General features: G+C 32.9%; 1 protein-coding gene across 1 annotated transcript in view; it reads left to right on the forward strand.

The window, feature by feature from the left end:
* The window catches only part of TNPO1 (transportin 1), a 71,632-nt gene extending 48,145 nt beyond the window's left edge, over positions 1-23,487 (forward strand). The window contains exons 16-25 of the mRNA XM_074201880.1: positions 1,380-1,487; positions 1,642-1,800; positions 2,033-2,120; positions 3,140-3,238; positions 3,415-3,510; positions 6,723-6,798; positions 7,676-7,775; positions 13,137-13,211; positions 14,174-14,316; positions 17,182-23,487. Coding sequence (XP_074057981.1) covers positions 1,380-1,487; positions 1,642-1,800; positions 2,033-2,120; positions 3,140-3,238; positions 3,415-3,510; positions 6,723-6,798; positions 7,676-7,775; positions 13,137-13,211; positions 14,174-14,281 — 909 coding nt within the window. The 3' untranslated portion in view covers positions 14,282-14,316; positions 17,182-23,487. The remainder of the gene's footprint in view (positions 1-1,379; positions 1,488-1,641; positions 1,801-2,032; positions 2,121-3,139; positions 3,239-3,414; positions 3,511-6,722; positions 6,799-7,675; positions 7,776-13,136; positions 13,212-14,173; positions 14,317-17,181) is intronic.
* Positions 23,488-23,977: the final 490 nt, after the last annotated feature.

Here is a 23,977-nt window from a genome sequence, read left to right on the forward strand (position 1 = left end):
TTGGAAAGAGGACCAGAAAAATGTCTAAATTCTTGCTTGTGATAAACTTTCTTATTTAAAAATGAGTAGGAATTGGCAGTATCTTTTAAGGAACAAGTATCCTTAATAATTGTGATCTCTAAGAACCCTTCTAATTCTAACCTGTGACCCTAAAGAGTGGAGTTTCCAGATATAAAATTTTAGAGATGAGTTTTTTCAAATAACCCTAAAAGGGTTAATTTGGTATAGAAACTTATTAAACTCGCTAAGATTATAGTTAGGGATAGAAGTAAAATTAGGAAATTTTGAAACTAGCATTTGTAAATATTTGTGATAAGAACTAGGGAAGAAGAAGAGCATCAGAAATGCAATGGTGATTCTAATCCTCAGAGCAGACTGAGTATTGTATGTTCTTTCCATTTCCCCAGCTCAATGTTCAATACACACACACACACACACACACACACACCATATATATACCATATATATATATACCATATATATATATACCATATATATATATACCATATATATATATATATATATGGGTTTGTTTCGGGTGTGGATAATGGGAATGGACTGTTAAATATGCTGCTGTTCAGTCCAAATATGATGAACCCCACTTGAGAATAAAATCCATTTGAAACCATTGTTCTTGACCATTGATGTCTGCATAACCTTGCTAAAATAGAAATTAGAAATTGGTGGGTTTTTTAGTTGTCAATTTTGTTTTTGCTGTCAGGGCATCATAGAGGGAAGTATGGTAAAAATACTGACTCCTAATACATAACGGAAAGATGTTAAATGGTATTTGAATAAATGGCCAAAAAATGAATTAAAGATGTACTATATGTTAAGTGCTAAGACGTGAAGATACAAAAAGAAAAGGTAGATCAATTCCTGCCCTCAAGAAACTTAACATTCTAATATAGAAATAAAAGCTATGTAGGAAAGGTAACCCCAGGGTAAGATGATTTGGTTAGGAGTAAATGAGTGTGGAGCCATGGGGCAACTGAAGAATACTCCTTTCTGGGAATTATACTATTCATTTAATTATTGTTCCTGGAGTATAAAGGTAGAAAATGGACATATTTGTGGAGAAGTTTGCAAAGATGGCTAGAGAGCAAGGGTGTGCATCTAGGTTGAGCTAAATGTGAAGAACTCTGGCTAAATAGGGTCACAAGATTGGAGCTGGAAGGAGTAGGGAAAGAAGACACAAGAAAAAAGGAGTAGTAAGGCTTGAGGGGGCAATTAGTGCCTTACTGATTGCATATTGAGAACCTAACCATGACCACTTAGATATATACAAGGTTTCACTTTGCCTTGTTGAATTGTGATTTCAGACATCTCTTTGACTCTAATCAAAAAAAGCAATCATATATTTTTGACTCTTGTGTCAGTGCCTGTCTTCGGTTGCCACGGCCCTGCAGTCTGGCTTCCTTCCATACTGTGAACCTGTCTATCAGCGTTGTGTGAACCTTGTCCAGAAGACTCTTGCACAAGCCATGGTATTTTCATTGTTTTCATTATAATAATTTTCTGTTTTCTTAGCCTGCTAAATACAGTTAATTATTAACAGTAGGCATAGTCCAATTAAAAAATTTAACCTTTTTCTTGAATATTTTAAAGTATTAATTTTAAAACCATTTTTTAAAATTGTAGTTGCACAATGCTCAACCTGATCAATATGAGGCTCCTGATAAAGATTTCATGATTGTGGCTCTTGATTTACTCAGTGGCCTAGCTGAAGGACTTGGAGGCAACATTGAACAATTAGTAGCTCGAAGTAACATTCTAACACTGATGTACCAATGCATGCAGGTAAGATTTATTGAACCAATCAATGCAAGACATAATACTCTGTTACTTTGCCCTGAATGACATTTTACAATAAAATGGTTAATAAATTAAAGCCAATCCCCATGCCAGTATTTTATGGGCTGCTCCTTGCAGTATTATTTCACCTAATGTGTCTGTAACCTTTTCTTTAATGTCTTCAGTCTACATATACTTTTCTGATTTAGAATGATGGCTTTCTTCTTCATTTTTTCAGGATAAAATGCCAGAAGTTCGACAGAGTTCCTTTGCCTTGTTAGGTGACCTGACAAAGGCATGCTTTCAGCATGTTAAACCTTGCATAGGTATGACCTTACCTATCTCCCACTTAACTCTATAATGATAACATCCTCAGCATGATTAACTTGGCTTTCCTTTAATGAATACTGTGTGGTGACAAATCTACTCATTTGTCATATAAATTAGTCAAATATTTGCAGTTACGCTTCTGCATGGAAAAAAACACCAATAGGGTGGTGGGGTAGTGAAGAGCATAAGGTGGTCTAGCATTACATCTTCTTCCTATCCAAGTGGCTGGATTATAATTTATCTTTTTCAAAAACAAGTCAAGAATACAATTTTAGAACTGAAATATAGCACAGTTTCTGCTTCCCTTTACCTATCACTCATACACTCCAACCAACATTAAGGATTCTTAAAAGATGAAGCATTAAAAACTTCCTGTAATCTTATTTAGAACTCAAAGGGGGAAGCTGGTTTTGGAGTAACAGGAAAGAGTCTGGAGATGATTAACCAAATACGCCTTTCATAGATGAATGAGAGAAGGAAAGAAAAAATTAAAACACTGGATTATATGCATTGTGTTTTTTTAAATGGGTGCATTTTTTACTTAATCTTTTAAAACTATGGGAATCTGTGACCAGTTCAAATTTGGGGTTTTATTTGAAATATTTGTGTAAAATATTGTAAAAACATTGGATTTTACATTATAGTAAAAATAATACCTTAAAGTCTAGTTGGTGAATTGTTTTTAAATGACCCCAAGCGAAAAATAAAAAATTAAGATTGTATCTAGCTTCGTGAGAGACCTATAAAAGTATAACAATACCCTTTTAATTCAGAGAAACACATTAATAGTTCTAAAATTTGAATTCTTTTTGCTCTGAAAGAATATGTTGAATGATAATGAATATTCTTTAAAGAATCTCAATTTGTAGTCAGTGGCATCCATTCTACTTTTCCCCCCATAGATAAGTTTGTATATAATTTGGCATTTTTTTGTTTCTTTGAAGCAGAGTATATTTAGAGTTAAGAGATCTCAGTCAATTTACAGTATATCTTAAAAATATGTTATTCTTTTTAGCTGATTTCATGCCAATATTGGGAACCAACTTAAATCCAGAATTTATTTCAGTCTGCAACAATGCTACGTGGGCAATTGGAGAAATTTCAATCCAAATGGGTAAGACTTATTTTCTTTTTTTTAGTAAGTGTTAAACAGATTTAAAATGAGCATTTACTCTTTATGTTTGGTGTCAGATTTAGCACAAAAATCAAATTAATAAAATGAAGTTATATTACAGTAAATACAGCTCTAAAAATTTTCTTACAATTTCTTCTTTTTTTTTAATTATCTAGGCATAGAGATGCAGCCTTATATTCCAATGGTGTTGCACCAGCTTGTAGAAATCATTAACAGACCCAACACACCAAAGACATTGTTAGAGAATACAGGTACCATATAACTGAGCTGTTGTGGTGAAGGGATAACTAATTGCATTTAAAATTCTTTTAATTTAAATTGCTCAGAAAAACCATACCAATACTAACATTTGCCCAGCTTTTTAAAATAAATATTTGTAAATCATCTGTATATTAAAGCTATATTCCTGAACCAGTATTGTAAAACTAAAGAGCAAACAAGACAATTAGAAATTTGTTTTCCTTGTTTTTCTTAATACATAATGAAACTTTTTAGCCTAAAATATGGCTCATAGTCAAATAATACTTGAACTACTTGAACTATTTGAGTTTGTATACTGGTTCAGAAAATATTGTTCATATATGTGTTTATACACATTAACTTTTTAATGTTTCGAATCATATGAGCTGGACATATACATGTGGGGAAAAGTTTGCAGAAGTTATATCCTAGGCTACTTTATTTCCCTATACCAAAGCTTATAACTTTGAGATAGATTGAGACATTGGATATGGCACTGCTGTTGAAAGTTAATTTGTTGTTACTAGCATGCACATTTTTTATTCTTTCCAGTAACTAATTTCAAAGTGTGAACTTAAACAAAATTTTGTGGGATTTGTTTATGGGAGCTTGTTTCCCTTTGCATTTTCAAAGAGCATGTATATATATGTTTTAAAAGATCACCCTCCATACTATAGAATAAATAGCTATTTTTTGTTTATTTTATTTTTCTAGTATTCTTGATAGTTCTAAATAATAAATTTTTAAATCTTTTCCTTTTATCTCATTCCTCTTTCTATGTAATTGGTGTCTGGTTTTAGTTATGATCTGTGATTGTTTTTCTAAAGATTCCATAGAAAAATTAAATAAAATCTATTGTAATGGAAAAGATTTGTTTTAATTCTATTTCTAAAGTATTTTAAGTGTTGGAGTTAGTATGGAAAGAGATCTTTTAAAATCTTAAAAAGATCTGGTTGTTTGGCTGTATAAGTACTGATTGTTTTCTCAAGGAACATTGCTGAAAAAAGAAAAAATTTGAATCTTATCAGGTTTTTTCCTTTGTTGAATGCAGTACTTGTATATGGCATTCACCCAGAATTGAAGTATTTTACTCTTATAAAATTATAGCTTTTATATATATATATTAATTTTTATTTAAAACAAACCTTTGTTTTTAAATGTGAATGTATAGCTGCAAATAAATGTTGAATGTGATGTACATAAAGTTTTTTGTAGGATATCAGCTATTGAATCTGTAGCAGTATATGCTAGAACATTAACTGAAATATACTATAATTAAATTAGAAAATGGATTAAAATGATGGAACCCAAGTTCATATATTCCATGAAAATATAGTTGATAGAGGGGTGGCTAGGTGTTGAAGTGGATAGAGCACTGGCCCTGGAGTCAGGAGTACCTGAGTTCAAATCTAGCCTCAGACATTTAAGCCACTTAACTCAGTTGGCCTTGCAAAAACCTTACAAAAGAAAGAAAAGAAAATACAGTTGATAATTAGTTACTTAGAGATTGCTCTGTAACATATTTCTCACCGACAAAACTGTGTTAAGTTTTACATTAGAGATAATGTAGCTTTTAAAAGTTACTGTCTCATCGAATCAAGTACTTGTTGTAAGGAAGACATTGCATCAGGTGCTTGTGTATATAGTTAAAAAGAATGAAACAGTCTCATTACATTTCAACTTCTTAGAAATCAAGACCTTTCCTGCAATTAAAGTGTATTGATTTTCCATAATTTTCAATTTTATCTAGTTTGAATTTTATAAATATAAAAGGAAAATGATAACGATAGTTTAGATATTTTCTAGATCCGAATTTTGAAACCAGGTCTTACTCTGCTTTCATTAAGTAATACAACAAGATTACTTATACAATGCTTGTTTAACAAAATTATTTTTTTAAACTAGTATATCCTACACTGAACTTTTTAATAGAACATCATCTGCTTTATTGCATGTTTCATTATGCCTGTTTAATGAGAATGTTGCATAGTTTGTGTCTATTGGATATAGGTTTTCTTTCTCTGCTTCATATGAATCTGCTGGATTTTAGTATTATCTGTGTAGTTTGCTTCAAGTAATCCTTAAACATTATCTTTTCTCCCCACCCTTTTTTTCTGAAATATTAACCTTTTGTGAGTTTTTTGAGAGAACACCATTAAAGCACCTCCTGGTTTGTTTTCTGTGTTTGTTTATTTTTTTTTAATGTATAAATGTGTTCATTTATGTATGTATTTTTGAATTGTAGAATGCACTTCTGAGTTGCACTTGATTCATCTCATATTAAGAAAGCAATTATATATTGGTGATTACTTTCCCATTTAAATTTTTAAAATTAAAAATTAGCATTTTATTTTTTATGTTATTTCTACTTTTCCACTATGCCTTTTTATAATAAAAACGGAAAATCAAGTTAGATTTTTATAGTCAAAATCATGTAATAAAAATGCTTTTAAAAATAGGTGGAACAAATTGTTTAAAGTAAACTCTTGTTCAATTTTTTTTGTATTAGAATTTGGATGTAATTTAAAATTAATAATGACCTGAAGTTTTTTTTGTAACGTGGAGACTTACTGAAATAAGATTTGACTCATCATTGTAATTGTTTCTTGCTCCATTCAGTCAGTGAGCACCTTAACACTTGAGATTAAACTCTACTGATTTGGGTAATCATTTACATAAAGAAATTTAATGAGATGAAAAGACCTGATTTAAATTTTTAAAAGAGACATACTTGATGGTCCATTCAATATAAATGATTCTGAAATAAATACAATGTAAATTTACCTAAATTATGTAACTTAAAGAACTATACTCAGTTTTTTCCATTATTGACATCAAAATTTTAAAATATTTACTAGGTTATACCAAGTAAACTCCAAGTCAGTCTTTTTATTAGTGTATCATCAAATATGGGTATTATAAATTGGGTGGGAGAAGCAAAATCGCTTGTGTTTTTGGTGTTCTCTCAATCTTTAAAAATTTTTTTAATTCCTTTTGCTTTCTTTTTCCCCAAAAGTATGCCATATATGTTGCTGCCCCTTATTTTTAGGGGGTGGTAATAAACAACACTGGTGAAATCTTATGTTTATTATCATACACAGATTCTGTTGGTTTCTGTTTCTGAGTTATTTGTTGTTTTTTCTTTATTTTTTCTCCTTCCCCCTCATTTGCTCATGTCTTGGTTGGCGTTTGGTGGTGTATAACCGTGATTGCGTTACCTTAGCAATAACAATTGGTCGTCTTGGTTACGTTTGTCCTCAAGAGGTGGCCCCCATGCTACAGCAGTTTATAAGACCCTGGTGTGTATTATTCAATCTTTTTTTTTAAATTCATTTTTTCTTCACTCTTTCTTTCTTTCTCTTTCTCTCTCTCTATCTCACTTTTAGATATATTTTCAGTTGGTTACAAAATCACAATCCTTAATCATTGCCAACCATGTGACTAATCTTGTCCTATCAGGTTTGTGAGTTTTTCAGTAGCATCGTCATGTATATTTATTTTATGTTGTGGCTAACGACTAATTGATGCATGGGATAAGATTGTCACATGCTTGCTGTGTTAAAAGCTTGATTTATACCTACAGAGCACTTAAAAATCCTCCTGAACAATATTGATGCATGCAGATGTAAAAAATTAGACTGTGCATTACATTACTTTGAAATTAATTTGAAATCTTGGATTGCATTAAGAAATAGATGTTTAGATTGTTATGTATAAAAATTGTTTGCTTGCTGCTGTAAAATTTAAATATTTTTTTTACCATAAGTTGTATTGATATGTAGTTTATACTGTGGCAGTATATTCTATGTTCTGCTTCTTAAAATTTATAGCTTTCAGAAACTAAAAAAACCTTTTAGTGGTGTTTAATGGAATACTTTCGTATTAACTCTTCAGACTAGTTTAGTAATTTTCACATGGCTGAAATTCAGCAGTTGATGCACGTCTAGTACAAAATCTAAATTCAGTCACTCATTTTTCACATAACTAATTTGTTACTAAGGAATAAGAATTTCATTTTTTTAACTACTTGATAATAAATATGATATAGCAAAAGGATTATTGAGAATCTTTTAGCTTTCCAAGAACTCTTTAAATAGAATTCCATTAAATACTGTTAGTAAAATAACAGAAGCATATTTTACTTTATTACTAAAGCTCACTTCTACAATTTAATAGGTGTACCTCTCTGAGGAATATAAGGGACAATGAGGAAAAGGATTCAGCATTTCGTGGGATTTGTACTATGATCAGTGTCAACCCCAGTGGAGTAATCCAAGTAAGATCAGTTTTTTAACTTTTATTTTTAACTAAAATATGCAAGCTGGGTTTTAAAAAATAGGTTTTATGTGTGTTCAAGAATTTACATGCAAAACTTATCTACTATAAATAAATACTTAGTGGTTACTAAAATTTGTTCCTAAAGCAGCTTTTGCACATAACTAGTTACTGATTGAAATATTGTATTTTAAATTCAGGAGTCCATGCACTATTTTGAACATAAAAGGAATTCCTACAGAACCTTTCCTGTTGCTTTTCTTCCCTTTATTTTATATAAAAAAGTTTAAAAAATTTTGAACAACAGAAAGATGTTAATTATGGGTTGTTGTTTTTTAGCTGTAGAGCAAGGCCAGTACTACAGAGTAAAGTCAACTATTTATTAAGTACTTAGATATGTCAGATACAAAGAAACATAAAAACAGTCCTTGTCTTCAAGGAGCTTTCAAAAGGAGGAAATTTTTTTTTTTAATGAAGAGATCTCCTTTACTTAGCAAAGGCAAGCATAAATACAGAACAATTTCATTTACTCAGCATATGTTACAAAGTATATTAGAAAATATATTCTTAATTGTGCAGTTTCAAACAGTTTGTGGTTTTTTCCTTTCTGCATTTTCTGAAAAAATACTTCCGGAATGCAATTGCTTTAATGATAATCTTATTGCATCCAAATTTTACAAAAGCTCTTTTGCACTAGCTGCCTCAAAAATACAAATAAAAATTATAATTGGATAAAATAATTACTTAGTATAATGAGTGTACCAGTTTGATAATTGTGCCTAAAAATTTGAATCTGAAATACTATATATTTTCACATATAGGGATTAGGTCTTCTGGGCTGTATTGCCCAACAAAAACTTGTCTTGAGTCACATAGAATTCAATATATTTTTTTGATCTTGTAGTAAATATAAGGGGGAAGCTAGGTGGTGCAGTAGATAGAGCACTGGCCCTGGAGTCAGGAGGATCTGAGTTCAAATCCAGACTCTGACATTTAATAATTCCCTAGTTGTGTGACCTTGGGCAAGTCATTTGACCCCATTGCCATAAATGAATGCATGCATGAATAAATAAATATAAGGTTATATTCGAAGTTGGACACCTGATTTAAACTCTTGTTTTCTCAACTTCATAGACAGTATAATGTAAAGAATAATAGGAGTCAGAGGAACTTGAGTTAACTTCTGCTACTGCTATTTTGCTCAGAAGCAAATAGTATTTAAATCAGTGTTGTCAAACACAAATAGAAATTGATACCTGCAGGAAGTATATTGACATAGAAAAACCATAAACCACCAATATTAATCTTTGAGTTAAACATTTCCCAAAGGAAATATGTATAGGGAATCAAAGTGTAAGAAGAGTAGGAGAGTTTGAGTTATTAAGAGCATCAAGTGCCTACTGGTGTAGGGAGGCTCCAGAGTTTGTTAGAAAAATCTCTTTTGCAAGTGAAGAGGGTACATTAGAATGAGGAGAAACTTAAGGTTGGGAGACAGATCAGAAAATCAGGACAATAATAACCTCTTCATACCAGAGATGTTCTGATGAGAAAACCAAGATTTGGCAACAATTTAGATATGTGGGGTGAAGTGTTAAGGCTGATCCTGAGGTTGAGAATCTAGCTAAGTGGGAGAATAGTTGTGCCCTTGGCAGTAGTAGGAAAGTTTGGAAGATTGAAGAATTTGGAGGGGGGAAAAACCATTCTTTTGAATGTATTAAGATCCCACAGAGATTGCAATTTGAAGTGTTCAAAAGACAAGTGGTGATGCCTGACTATCTGAGGAGAGAGGTTAGGTTAGAATTGGGAGTCATCTGTGTAAAGATATTTGAACCATGGGAACTGATGAGATCACCAAATGAGACAGAATAGAGGGAAAGGTGAGAGAGTCCAGGACATTAGCTTGGGGTGCAGCCATAAAATAGCAGGAGGGGACCCTTCTCTTCCCTGGGCCTTAGATTCTTTATCTGTAAAGTAAAATGAGGGAGTTGGTAGCTTCCAATGAATCACTGGACACAAAGGGTCTATAAATTCAAGGACAGAGGAAGTATAGTGTAGTTGAGTTGGTAGGGAGATAGGGATTAAGTGCAGATGTGATAAGTGGAAGGAAATCATAAAATGTAACATTTGTGAATGACTTGATTTTTGAGTGTATAGGCATTTATTTTTGTGTGTTTAAAGTACAGTGTAACTTTTGATGGTTATTGCAAATTTGATTACTTCAGAAACAGTTTTTTAAAGAATATTTTGCTAAGTGACCATAGGAATTTGTGTACATAGTAAGCATGTAATGAAACAGTCATTGAAATTGTCCTTTTATTACCGTATGTATGAACTAGTTTTTGTGGACTTCCACAGCTATGTCCTAACTTGGGAAATATCTGGCTAGACATTTTTCCATTCCACTGACAAATAACTGTTGACAGTTTGAACCTTTTACTCAGAAAATGATATTTCATTAAAAGCATTGTAGTTTAAAATAATAAAAATAATTTTTAAAAAGTGTATAGTAGTTTGTTTAATTGCTTTTTTTCCCCTTTGAGGATATTTGATCATTTCAGTATGTATTTGTTAAACTGTTTCTACATTAAATGTGTAAGAAAAGATTAAGATGTGGTATTTAATTTTTTACTTTTTTCCCAGTTACATGTAAAAACTACTTTTAACATTCATTTTTAAAACTTTTGAGTTCCAAATTCTCTCCCTTCCTCCCACCACCCCTCTTGACTGAGAAAACAATTGACTTATTTTATGTTATAAACATCTATCAAGGAAATATTCCATCTGTATTGCTAAGTCATTCAGAGCTAATAATCCTGTAATGTTGCTTTTAACTTTATACACAATACATTTCACTTTGTGTTTACAGTTTTTCCAGGTTTTTCTGAGAACATATTACTTCTTGTTTCTTTTAACAGAATAATAGCATTCCAGTCATAATCAAATTCCCCAATTTGTTCAGCTGTTACCCAATAGATGAGCATCCCTGATAGGTTTTTTAAATCATCTTCATTTCCCAATAGATTTTTCCTTCTCCTGCCCAAAAAGAAACCCCATCCCTTAAAAGAAATAAAGGGGGAAAAAGATAACCCTGGCAAAGCTAAACATATCAAGACTAAAAAAGTTGTGATCCATACAAGTGTCCTCAATGTAACAGAAAAGTGGACTATAAGGCATTCATACAAACAAAATAATGTCCCTACAATTCTTTTAGACTTTTATTTATTCACAGTAACAATTTTAATGGTAAATGTTTTATAATATTGAGCTGGTGGGAAATACCAAATAAAAGTATCTTTTAAGCATGCATTAAGATGTTGGAGGTGAGAAAGGTCCTCCTTTTTAAAAAAAAATTACTAAAATTGCACTGGACTAAAGTTACATTCTGATGCTTCACTGTGCTATGGAACTAATAATCTAGAATTCTAGAAAAACTAATAAAACTAATAAAAACTTTAATAAAAGCCTTTGTTCCACTGAATTATTTGTCTATTGTTTAATGACCAGTTTCATTTCATAATTTAAATCATTGCTTTTCTCCAGTTATGATGTCACTTATTGCTCTATGATTGAATCTATATATAATACATTATATATATAATGTAGATATTAATAAAAATTAGAAAATTTGAAATTTGCCTGAATTATTTAAGTGTTTAATATTTGTAGGTTTTCATATCTGAAGTCAAAATATAATACTTGGTGTTATAAGAAATTTGATGATTGAATTCTAAAGTGTTGATTAATATAAAATTTAAAGAAATGAATAGCAATTTATGGCTTTATGTTTATTAAGTTATGCAGTTTTAATATTTACACTATATTTTATGTATCTTTTTCTTCTGATCAATGTGTTGGTACATAATTGTATTAATATAGGGGGTGATAATTTTCCTTTGTGTAAGATATCTTGGTGGTGGTATTTTTTTCTCCCTCTTACTAAGTTATGGTCAGAACAACCTACAGAGTTTTAGATCAATCTACCTTCTTGACTCTGAATATATAACTAGCCCTCAAGCATTTTTTCCTACATTCCAAGTCTCATTTCAAGTTTAATTTTGAATTCCACATAAAGCCCATCTACATAATGAACTAGTTTTAAAGAATTTTTTATACCAACTAAAAGGGGGGTTTTTTGTTTTTGTTTTTTTAGGTTTTTACAAGGTAGTGGGGTTAAATGGGTTGCCCAAGGCCACACAGCTATGTAATTAAGTGTCTGAGGCCGGATTTGAACTCAGGTCCTCCTGACTCCAAGGCGGGTGCTCTATCCACTGTGCCACCTAGCCGCCGCCGCCCCAATTAAAAGTTTTACAGAAGAGAGACTTGTTATTTTAATAACAAGCTGCCATGACTCTTGTTCTTTAATATTTAAAAATCACATTGGGGTTTATTTATATTAATCAACAGATTACTTATTCACAAGCCTGTTGTTTGTGTGTTACATATAAATGAAACAGTCTCAAATACTACTTTATAGGTACATTTAACAAAAATATTAATAATTGGGGGCAGCTGGGTGGTGCAGTGGATAGAACACCGGCCCTGGAGTCAGGAGTACCCGAGTTCAAATCCCGTCTTAGACACTTAGCAGTTACCTGGCTGTGTGGCCTTAGGCAAGCCACTTAACCTTATTGCCTTGCAAATACACATATATACATATATCCAATTTTTAATGTTGGGATTTTGCTGTACATTTTTATGGATATAGGCAATGACATGAAAAGATTATAGGTTTGCAGAATATATTGCCAATTAATCTTATTTCTTCCCATGAACCTTGTGATTTAGATAATATAGGCTACTGATTTTATTATTGAGGAGCCTTTTGGTTATAAAAGATATTTACACAACTGGATTCAAACTTACGTTCATCTTTACATTCACTATCACACTTTCTCTCCATAGTTTCAGTGCCAAACCAAATCATTAGTGCTCACATTTGTCATTTTAATAGCTACTGAATACTTTAGTTTTAGTCCTGATTTCCTAATAGAGCTGCCTGATTTTTCACACTAAGACCCTAAAGGATTTAACTTTTAAGAATTTTAGATTTTGTTACATTTGGAATGGGTTGAGAGAGGGAAACAAAGCTTCGTATTGCCAAACCAGTGTGGTCTGGCACATTAAAAATGAGAAGAAAATGTAAATTGGTATCTATAGTCTCTTGCCATGATTCTGTAGTATGAGCTATATCTCTATCTCTACAAATGCATAAAGAGATCATGGGGGGGGTGAATTAAAAGTTCGTGGCCTATTTACTTCTTTATTGTAAAGTTTATTTAAATAGTTTTTTTAATGCCATGTTGATGCTTACATGGAATTAGAATTTTAGGTCCTGATAATTTTTCATTATTTCACATTACAGGATTTTATATTTTTTTGTGATGCTGTTGCATCGTGGATTAGTCCAAAAGATGATCTCAGAGACATGTTCTGTAAGGTAACCAACCAACCATAGCTTTGTTTTAAAGATTTTACTCCTTCAGATCCTAACTTACTTGGTTTAGGATTTTGCCTTTTGCTTCAAATTTGTTTTTTAAGAGTAATTATATGTTGTGCTCTATCAATTATCAGATGACGCATTTTAAGTTGAATTTTTTGACAGTGGTAGCTTTTAGATTTTTTCATCCAGTTCAATAAAAAAAACTTGCTTTACTAGATTCCTAGTATTTGATTGCAGAATTCATTTATAATTTTTAAGTAGCAAGATTTTTAGCGTAACAGAAGTGATGACTTTTAATTCTTTTCAAACCAAAAGATTTCCTAGGCCTTGAATAATTGAATTGAATAATATAACCACTAAATAATAGTAAAATTTTTGAAATCTTGTTGCAGCCAAATTTTGTGTGTGTGTGTGTGTGTGTTTAATGTGAAAGCTTTATTATTTCTTCTAAGAAGTGTTTCTTATTGGAGGCTTTGTCCAAGTAAATTTACTCAGTCTGTTTAATCAGATTTTGTATTGGAGCAGCTCTAAGGGTAGGAGTCATAAATGATTTCTGCTGTTTATTAGATGGCATCAAGTGTGACATTAAAAAGGGGGCATCTTTATAATCTAATGTTTATCATAAAGGGATGTCTCAAAATTCCCAAAGCAAATTGAGTTCTAAAATTCACTCCAAAAAAAAGGGAAATTGTAATAAAGTTAAGAAGTATACAACTGGTGGGGGCAGGTAGGTGACACAGTGGATAGAGAGCATCAGCCCTAGAGTCAGTCAGGAGGACCTGAGTTCAAAATCTGGCCTCAGGCACTTAATAATTACCTAGCTGTGTGAACTTGGGCAAGTCATTGCAAAACAAAAAAAGTATACAGCTTCAGAAAGGTTAAAAAAGTGATTATTTAATTAGTACAAATTTTTAAATATTTAGAAACTAACATTGAAATGTGCTTTCTCTTACCCACAGATCCTTCATGGATTTAAAAATCAAGTTGGGGATGAAAATTGGAGGCGTTTCTCTGACCAGTTTCCTCTTCCTTTAAAAGAGCGTCTTGCAGCTTACTATGGAGTTTAATCTCATGCACTTAGGCTGCAGTCCCATGATTAGGGGTAAGTTCTTAAAAAGTGGTGGAGTGTTATATGAAGGAATAATATGATCATAGAAAGTTGATCATACAAAGTTGTGAAGGTGTTTTTCAAGATTTTAAATTTTGAAGGACATGAATCATACTTAGTTTTTAGGAGAATAAATATTTAATCAAATTAATAAGTATAATAAAGTGTCTGGCAATAACTGAAATGGCACAAGCGCACTTTTAAAGCATCATTAGCTCCTCACAGGCATTAAAAGAGTGAGCGTGGACCCATAATGAAAAGTTTGTTCAATCTTTGCCTAGACAGTCCTCTTCTGGCCAGAGGTCAGGAAGACCGAGCTGGGTGACCTTGGACATGCCTACTTCAAGTCTGCCTCAGTTTTTCCTCTGTAGAATGAGCATCTACCTTCCACAGTAGTGGTTGTGAGTTTAGTGTGAACCCTTTGTAAGGCTCTGTGCCTAAGTAATTTCCTTTTTTTCACCTCTATGATCCTCTGAACTCTCCAGTGGATAATAAGCACGTTGAAGGGGCTGATATTTAAAGTTTCTTTTGGATGATTATTGGCCACTCACAAGCTTTCTGCTTGAGTCCCCATACCTAAAATATGATTAGCTGTGTCTTTTCTTTACACAGAAGCTGGAGCCAAGAGTTGGATGTGTGTAGAATTGCTTTTCTGACTCTAGGCAAGTCTCAGAATTGTAGTAATCTGACATCACTTTATCTGAGATACGTGGCCTCATATATTATAAAAATTAAATTCACCTTTTTTCACGGGGCCAGTTAGAAATATCTGACTTTTAATTTAATATCTGTGGGTGTGGAATTAGTTCTGAGGTCATGAAGAGGGGGAATCGGGGAGGGAGAAGACCTTTATTAAGCGCCTGTGTTCCAGCCCTTTGCTAAGTGATGAGTTGAATGCATGAATGCATCCATCCATCATTGGTCAACTCCATAGCTTGGTGATACTGTGCTATTATAGCCTCCATTTTACAGTTGAGGAGAGTGTGTTAGCAGGTGACCAGGCTCACCATGTCAGAGGGCTGTTTGGACTCAACCCTTCCTGACTCCAGGCCTAGCGCTCTTCACGCCTCACTGGGGCTTCAGAGCAAGCCTCAAGGCAGAAGTCACATATGATGGAATTGTGCTTAGTTCTGTGTGGGGCGATTAGTTCTGTCTGTCAGCAAAGTTTAGCTGAGACCTTAGCTATGGACACTGTCCTTGGGGTCATAATTGTCAGAAATGTGATGAGAAAAGTCTGCCTGCTGCCCCTAGGTCCAGTTATAGCAATGGTCTCTTGAGTGCTGAAAGAGGGAGGCCAAGGGCCAGTGAGAATGCACCATGCTCTGTAACACATGGCATGGCCCTGGATGGGGGTTGACTATTGATCTGCCAGCACTCAAGGTTTAGAAGATGGACATCTCAGCCATCTCCACGATATTTGATTAAATGTAGCTGTTCATCTTTAATCTTAAGGGACCAGTTACTATCTTAGGTGCATTTAAATGATATTGGTAATGATTACCACTTTACATTTGACTAGTTTAGATTTTGTTAATGTGTTTTCCTATCATTAAGCCACTTGAATTTTACAATATTCTGTTTTGGTAGTCAGGATTAAAATCAAGGATTTTCCCCTCAGACTAAAATAAGCTTTCATGGCAGTTTCTAATTGTGAGATCCTGCCCTCAGACCACATAAAGATATTTTTAATGTTTTTTCTTTGTTATTGAATCCTGCGGAGGTTCCTATAATATGTAAAAATAACATTACTTTGAAAGGTTTTCATGAAAGATGGAAGAATATTGGTAAAAGTTGATGTAAAAATATACTTGATATTAGCTTTGTTTAGCATCCAAAGCCCTAGCTGAGAACATTGACTGCCTAGGAAATAAGACTACCAAATTTGGGGGAGGGGGGGCAGCAAGGGAGGAGCAGTGGAGACAGAACAATGAGCAAGGACAGATAATTAAATTTCAGTATAATTGATTCTTTTTAACAAAATATGAGAAAGGGATCCATAGATTTCATCAAACTGCCAAAGGAGGGGCGGCTAGGTGGCGAAGTGGATAAAGCACCGGCCTTGGCGTCAGGAGTATCTGGGTTCAAATCTGGTCTCAGACACCTAATAATTACCTAGCCATGTGGCCTTGGGCAAGCCACTTAACCCCGTTTGCCTTGCAAAAACCTTAAAAACTGCCAAAGGAGCTTTAACTTTAAAAACTGGTGAAGAATCTAGAAGAAATAATTTAGCTTAGTTTTTTAACCACTTATAGGATGATTGCTCTATTTGAGAGTTAGCCTGTATAGAACAGTGCCTTCATTTACTTCAGGATATGCCAAAAGGATTTATAAAATGCATGTTACCTCCAGTTGAGCAGTTCTCCCCCAGTCAATCTTTACCTCTGGTTTATATGACAAATAGGCAAAGGAAAGCAACAGTATTCTTATTTGCTTAAATTTGGGGAGAAATCATGTTCATTTTTTTTTATTTGCAAATGGAGTCTAGCTACCTGTTTAACTTTGTTTAGTCTTTTGTTTTTTGTTTTTTTCCTTTTTTGTTTTAGGTATTTTTTGCAAGGCAAATGGGGTTAAGTGGCTTGCCCAAGGCCACACGGCTAGGTGTCTTGAGACCTGATTTGAACCCAGGTACTCCTGACTCCAGGACCAGTGCTTTATCCACTGGGCCACCTAGCCACTCTTCCTTTAGTCTTTAAGTGAGATATGCACTTAAACTGTGTGTGTGTGTAATTATTTTAAAGAATATTATTAACTTGTAATGGAGGGAGGGATAAAAAAGACATTAACTAGGTGGAGAAATTTGTAGTTTTAATATCAGTGTACATATCTATTTTGTAAAAGAAAATTTCTGTTTTCTTACAGGTCCTTCAGTCTTGGGAGACTATGAGGGAGCCTCTGCACCCAGGGAAAATGTTACCCTTTACAGGGGGGAAGGGTAAACCAGTAGGGAATACAGTACAATCCCAACCCTACTGGGAGGGGCGGGAGGGAGGTGTTGCCGTCACTGTATTAAGTCGATGTTGGGAAACGTTTTTAACATCTGGAGCCTTTGTGGGTGGAAATCTGTCTCCTATTACAACTCCGCACTGGATGTGAAGAAGCAAAAAAAGAGAATCTATTCACCAAACAGCACATTCTGAAATATTATGGGGAATTGTACCAAAACAAGAACCATATAATTGAACCATAGGGATAAGAAAGAGAGGAAAAAATTGTTTAGCGCACAATAAAGGAAACCTAAGAATGGGGGTTACAAACAGTAAAGAGGCTTTTTTTTTATTTTTTTAATTTAATATAAGGGTTTTCTACATAATTTTCCCAATTGATGGGATTTCTAGTTATTTGCATGTTAATGAAGAACTACACAAATGAAGTTAGTACAGTTAAAATGGAGCTTGCTACCCATAGTAGAGGCAGGTTCCTGTGAGTTACAATTTAGGTACCCCACAAAAAGTTGGAAATAAAAACAAGACAAATTAAAATGAAGCGCCCTGTGAAATGCCAAATGAGTCGCTCCTTTCACCTTTTGGGGGATGGGGGTGGGAGAAATGGGGGAGGGGCATATCAGACTACAGATTGACAGCTTAATTTTACATTTAAAACATTAATGTAGTGAATATAATTTGACGGTTGTACTTTAATAGATTTACTTTTTAGACCAAGGCATTATTAATGTGCAGTTTAAGATTCAGGCATGCATTCTGGCTCATAGTGATTGAGAGTAATTTAAACTAGTGGGAAAGTAGCATGCTTGCATCCCTTAGAGTGAGATTGGTATTCACTTGCCTGTGTTGCGCCAGTTTGTGTTGCAGTTTACCAGTTCAATATAGCCCTGCCTTTAAAGTTCCTTTAAGATTCTGTGGATTTTATTTTTATTAAGACTATAGATATAAAGTACTGTAGTTTACAGTTAGGCCTTGAAATATCTTTTTAGGATCTGTTAGGAATAAGATTGATATTGTATCGTGTGTAACCTGCACAATGTGGAAAGCTGATCTACCTGTGCAAGCTCGGCTCTGTGCTGTCAGTGTGGCGTGCTTTCTGCATGGTTATATGCTCCTAGCGATTTTATCCAAACTTCTCACACTGAGTTTCATGGTCAAAGGTCTGTAAAGGCTGCATCGATGTTAGTTGGCACGTCAAGACGATTGTAGAAGTTGATGACCCGATTGCTGTATTTCAATGTCTGTTCCCACTCAACATATACCGTCTAAGCTTTCTTTTTTGTTCAAAGCATGATCTTAAAGAGATGTTTAAGTTATGGATGTCATGCAGGGCCCCATTGGTGGCCCACTGTGCCCTGACACAAGCACAAGGGGCAAGTTAAAAGCAACAGAGTGAAAGATGGTTTGGATCCTCTTCATTTCATTTGTTTAGCTTTTCTGTTGTTTTCTCTACTTACATGTATTCCTGTGAATAAATCCTTGTTAAGTTAACCCTTTACTTTTCCTTCCATGTGTATTTTCTTATATACTGTGAATGTGAAAATTAACTGGTACACTTGATCTTGTGTCCACATGAAAGTGCAAGTCTTTATTAATTTAGATTGCCTGAACAGTGTATCCCATGATGAGGAAGGAAAATGGAGAGATTTCTTTTAACTCTGCTGGTCAGAGATGAAGCCACACCTTTCCATTTTTCAAATGCTGCATAATTAATCTGCAACAAAAAAAAACATTAAGCCATAACAACCTTTTTGTATTTTTAGTTTCTCACTTTTGCATTGCAGAATGAATACTAGATAACAGTTTTTATAAGAAATTGCTCCTCTTTGCATGGTTCTATTCTTTAAGGGTATTGAATGACATAGCCATTGCACTGAAGTTTTGAGCTGTGTGTGTGAATTTATAAATGCTGTTTAAAAATAATTTCAAGTGCATGATAGCATGCAGCAGAATTTTTACACATTCCTTTTCCCTCTGCCCACTCTCACCTTGGCTTTGCAAATTTTAGTAGGCGATGTGCTCTTGGAGTATGTGATGCATAATCTGAATAAAGTAAATTCAGTTATGTCAGATATGGAGCACCTTATAAGTCAGATCAAAAAGGCATGTCACATTTTTGCTTTCAAATCCTACTGCTTCATTCAAAGCTCTTGAATTTGCTTCCTGGTTAATCTCTCAACCTTCTAAATTGGGTCACTATTTTGTTAAATGATAGAACCTAAGTGCTACAAAGAAACCGTTTGGTAAGGGAAACACCTTAGATACAAACTTAAATATTTTTATAAGATAAGTATTGGTTAAACATTTCAGATAGAAATGACAAAAATTCACTCCAAACAGAAGCTAAAACCAATTTTTGTAAATATATGTGTGTGCATATATGAACATATATGCACACACATGTATATACATATATAGATATAATTCAGTATTTGGACCTGTGTTTCATTTTGATAATTGTATACTGATTAAAGGCAGCATTGTCACTTGTTAGATTAGACCATAGATTCACTTGTGCAAGTGTTTACCACATTTATAGGTATATTTAGAATTGTGCCCATTAAGGGCTGTCAATCTGGTCTCAGAAGTAGGAAGATGATACTTTCAAAATTGACAAAAAAAAAAAGCTTAACTAGGACTACTATTATTTGAGACTGAAACATTCTCTTGAAGGGGGTCTTTTTTGCTAGTACATCATTAAACCATATTTCTAATATATAGTATAATAGAGATTTGCAGAAGCCATTTAAGTTTTAGTTTGAAGTAAGATCCATTCTGATTCAGCATTAACAGTTGTGATTCAAATTATTGCATCATGGGATATATAAAGCATCTTCTTGTGGTGTAGTCTTGACAGTTTTTTGAATGTTGACTGAATGTTCATGGAATTGTGAGTTTGTCTTTGTTACATTCCAGTGTTTCTGCCTCTTGGCATGCTAAAAGCACGGCTTACTTCATCTGCTCCCTTACACACTGAATAAAGTGCTGTTAGTGTGCTCAACTACAGAAATAGCCGCTGCTAAGTGATGTAGATTTTCTACTTGAATATTTTTATGTTGTAGGAACCTCAGGAGGTCAGTGTTTACTGTTTTTATATATGCCTTCTTTTTCCTGTTTGAGCTTCCCTCTTTGAAGGATTCTAACAGTGAACAAAAGCTGCTGATCAACCTAAGTTGGTAACAGAAAGTGTATTTAATATAATTTAAATGCATCTTTTGGCAGTTCCAAGTAAAAATTAAAATAGTACATGAATTTAATGCCACATGTTTTCATTTATGTATTCAGGAAATTAGTCTGCTTTTCATATTGTCTAATCTCTAATGACTTCATACTGTGTAAAAATCATTTTGTACATTTTCTAGTTGGTTATTCTCAAAATAATCAATGTGTAAATAATAATCCTTTAAGAGCCAGTTCTGATGCTTTAGATTATTGCTACTTGATTTTAATGGACACGTTAGATACATCATTTTAAGAGTGGAAACTAAAAAGCTTAGTAAAGCCATTCATCTTTAAAAGAAAAATTAAGTAGCTTTCATTTTGTAATTAACATTGATAGACACTGTGATATTTTTTGTCAAGACTTTACTTTTTGCATTGTTCTGAAGTAAATTGCATATACTGTAAAATAGAATCAAATGTATATTTTAAGATTTAACTGGCTTTCTTTAATTGAAACTTTGCATACTCAGTTACAAAATCTTCAGATACCAGTTTTATCTCAGGTGAATAAATTCTTGTACCCTTTTTTGTTGGGGGGGGCACATGCTTGTTAAACTCATTATATGTGGTTTTTTTTTAGATGTATTTCATAGAGGAACTTCCTATTTAGCCCAATTTTCCTACCCAGTTATTAGCACTTGGGGTTGTATAAAACCTCTATAGGGAAACTACCTGCAGGTTTACCTCAAGATGGGAGAATTTGGCTTCCCCACCTCATTCACCACCTAGCCAAAAACTTAAGAATAGACAAATGGAATATTTTCTCCCCTAAAGTTACTTGTAAGACATAGCACCCTGTGTAACTGAAATGGGATGATTGGGCTGTTTAAATTTACACTATAAGTATTTAAGATAAAACCTTTTATGATGGGGGAAAAATTGGTTTCATAGGTAATCTATCTTATTCATATTGAATGTATTAACATAACGGTGCAAAAGCATTCTTCCTAAGGGAAAAATGTATCATGCATAATTTCAACTTAAGTCCTTCAAATAAAATTCTTTAGATAAAGCACTGCATATGAAGTTTATTGCTAATAAATAATAGAAACAACTTAAAATGAATATTATCACCTTCTCATTAGTATTATTAAAATGTAGACAGTGAAATCTTTTAAGAACCTTACAAGGTTTACAGACTATCTACTAAGGGACTTGGGGTACTTTAAATCTTCAGAGAGTTACAGTTAATTACTAAGAATACCACCTAGTATTGTTTAGTTGGGCACCAATTTAGTTTGCATACAGATACTCATTACATATTGTGTTAAATATTGAGACATCTCCAATGCCTCTTAAAAAAAACCATTACAGAAGGGTAATTTTATTCACCTGTATGCTTTCTAATATGGTGGGGTTTTGCTTTTTTTCTTTGTATTATATAAGACTTTTTTCCCATTGATATTTATATGTGCTAATTTAATCTCTAAATGTAATTGTTAGAATAATTGATTTTATGATAATCCAATTGCCATATTGTGGTTTGCATCCCTCAGTTACTTGTGGATTTTTTTAGTGAGAGGCTAAAATAGCAAAGTATATGCATGATTTGAAGGAAGTTGTAAACCTTTCCAATATGCTTTTAAAAAAAAAAACCTAGCCAAATCTGTTTGCCAAGCGCTGTCATTGGTCAGGCAAAACAGTTGTTTACTTTTTTTTTAATATGCCAGTTTAGTTGACTTACAGCAAAATCCCATTATGCCATGTCTAGGTATTCTATAGTTTCAGATATTCAGATCACATCCCAGGAAAGAATATGATACACTAAGTGATTACATAGCTTTTACAGTTAGGTGTCAGTATTGGCCCCCCCCCCAAACCAGCATTATAAAGGGGTACCATTGTACTTTCACCATACTTTTGTTGTTTTTCCTCTGAGCATATAACCAAACTAAGGGTGTAGATAATTTTATGAAAGCAGCGATAAGAAAGTACTGTGTAATTAGGTTTACTTGGCACTACTTAAATTTAGATTGTCATTTGCAAGGATAAATAGGTTTAAATATTGTAAATGAATTAGTTTTTCAATTTAATACTTTGTTAACATTGGGTGCAATAATTTAGTAGTTTAGCATTAGTGAAAACAACTGGATCTTTCTGCTGACAACTTAGGTTGTATGAGTTATGCTTAAAAGCTTTAAATCTAATGTTTCTTGTATCTGCCACACAATGTTAGAATGTTTCCTTCAAACATCCTCCTGCAACTTCTCAAGCTGTACTAAATTGATATACCTTGAAGTCTGACTCTGTGCTAACAGAACTTCATTTTAAATAGAATATGGTTTTAATTTTTGATAAGCTGCTGAATTTTAAAGAAAGTTTTTTGGGGCCACCAAATATTTTGGATCATGCAGAGAATATATATTGTACTGTAGTAATTTTGTATTTACATTTGTATGATGTGACATAATAGATGTGAATGTTAATCACTGCTTGACTGTTAATAAAGTTGTTTAAATATAGATGTTGTACTCTGATTTTTAATGAAACATTTGAGGGTCCCTCTTCATTTTGTGTCTGAATTATTATGGCTATTCTGCTGTGGGGCACAATTGTTCAGCATCATTCATTTTGAATATTGATATTTTCTAAATTATCTAAACATTTGACCAGATGAAACTTTTTTCTAATGAACTAATTGAACATTGTATCCAGGTGTTTTTTTCTCTCCCTTTAGTTTTTGGGGTTGGGAAAATGAGCAAGTTAGGGTTTTTTTCATCCACTTGAACATAATTTTTATCTAAAGATAAAAGAAATGGACACGTGTGTATTTTTAAATAGAAGTATTACTATCATTTTAGCCTTTTAAAATTATGGTAAAATAAATCTTTAATGTGGTACTAATTTTGAAGGCTGCCTATCTTGGCATAAAGGAAGTATTCGTTGAATGTGAAATGCACAAATCATCTGCATTATGAAAAATGGGAATCAAGTTGCAGAAATTGTATTTTTAGGAAGGTCATTACCATAAGCTAAGTTTTTATCAGGGTATAGTCCCTTAGTGTGATTTGTGTTTAAGAAATTGAAATTAATCCAACATATAAGAAGTGATTATTGAAATTTGGTTATCGTTCTAAAATTCAGCTTCAAGGGAAAAATGATCCTTAAAAGATTTTTAAAGAAAACATGTAGTTTACCTAATTTGTTATATCTATATATTTTTATTTAACTTGACTTGAAGCTAAAATACTGAGTAGGCAGTATTTTAGATTTTGAACTGGTTTTTGGATAATTTAAAGTTGATTTTTTTAAAAAAGCTATCAATTTAGATACTTTAAATATAAACTTGAAATTTCTGTTGTCAGTTTTATAAACAAGTAAATTATGGATTATTATATGGTATTTAAAATTTCTTGTGAAAATCTGTCAGTCTAAATTACACAAAGAAAATTAATTTTCACTCAGGTAAGCTATTTTTTTAAATTGACCACTTTGATCTCCAGAATAAATATTGATAAAATTAATTATGCTTTTTGTCAAGTAATCAATGT

This window comes from Macrotis lagotis, chromosome X, assembly GCF_037893015.1.
Source record: "Macrotis lagotis isolate mMagLag1 chromosome X, bilby.v1.9.chrom.fasta, whole genome shotgun sequence".
Lineage (NCBI taxonomy): Eukaryota > Metazoa > Chordata > Mammalia > Peramelemorphia > Peramelidae > Macrotis > Macrotis lagotis.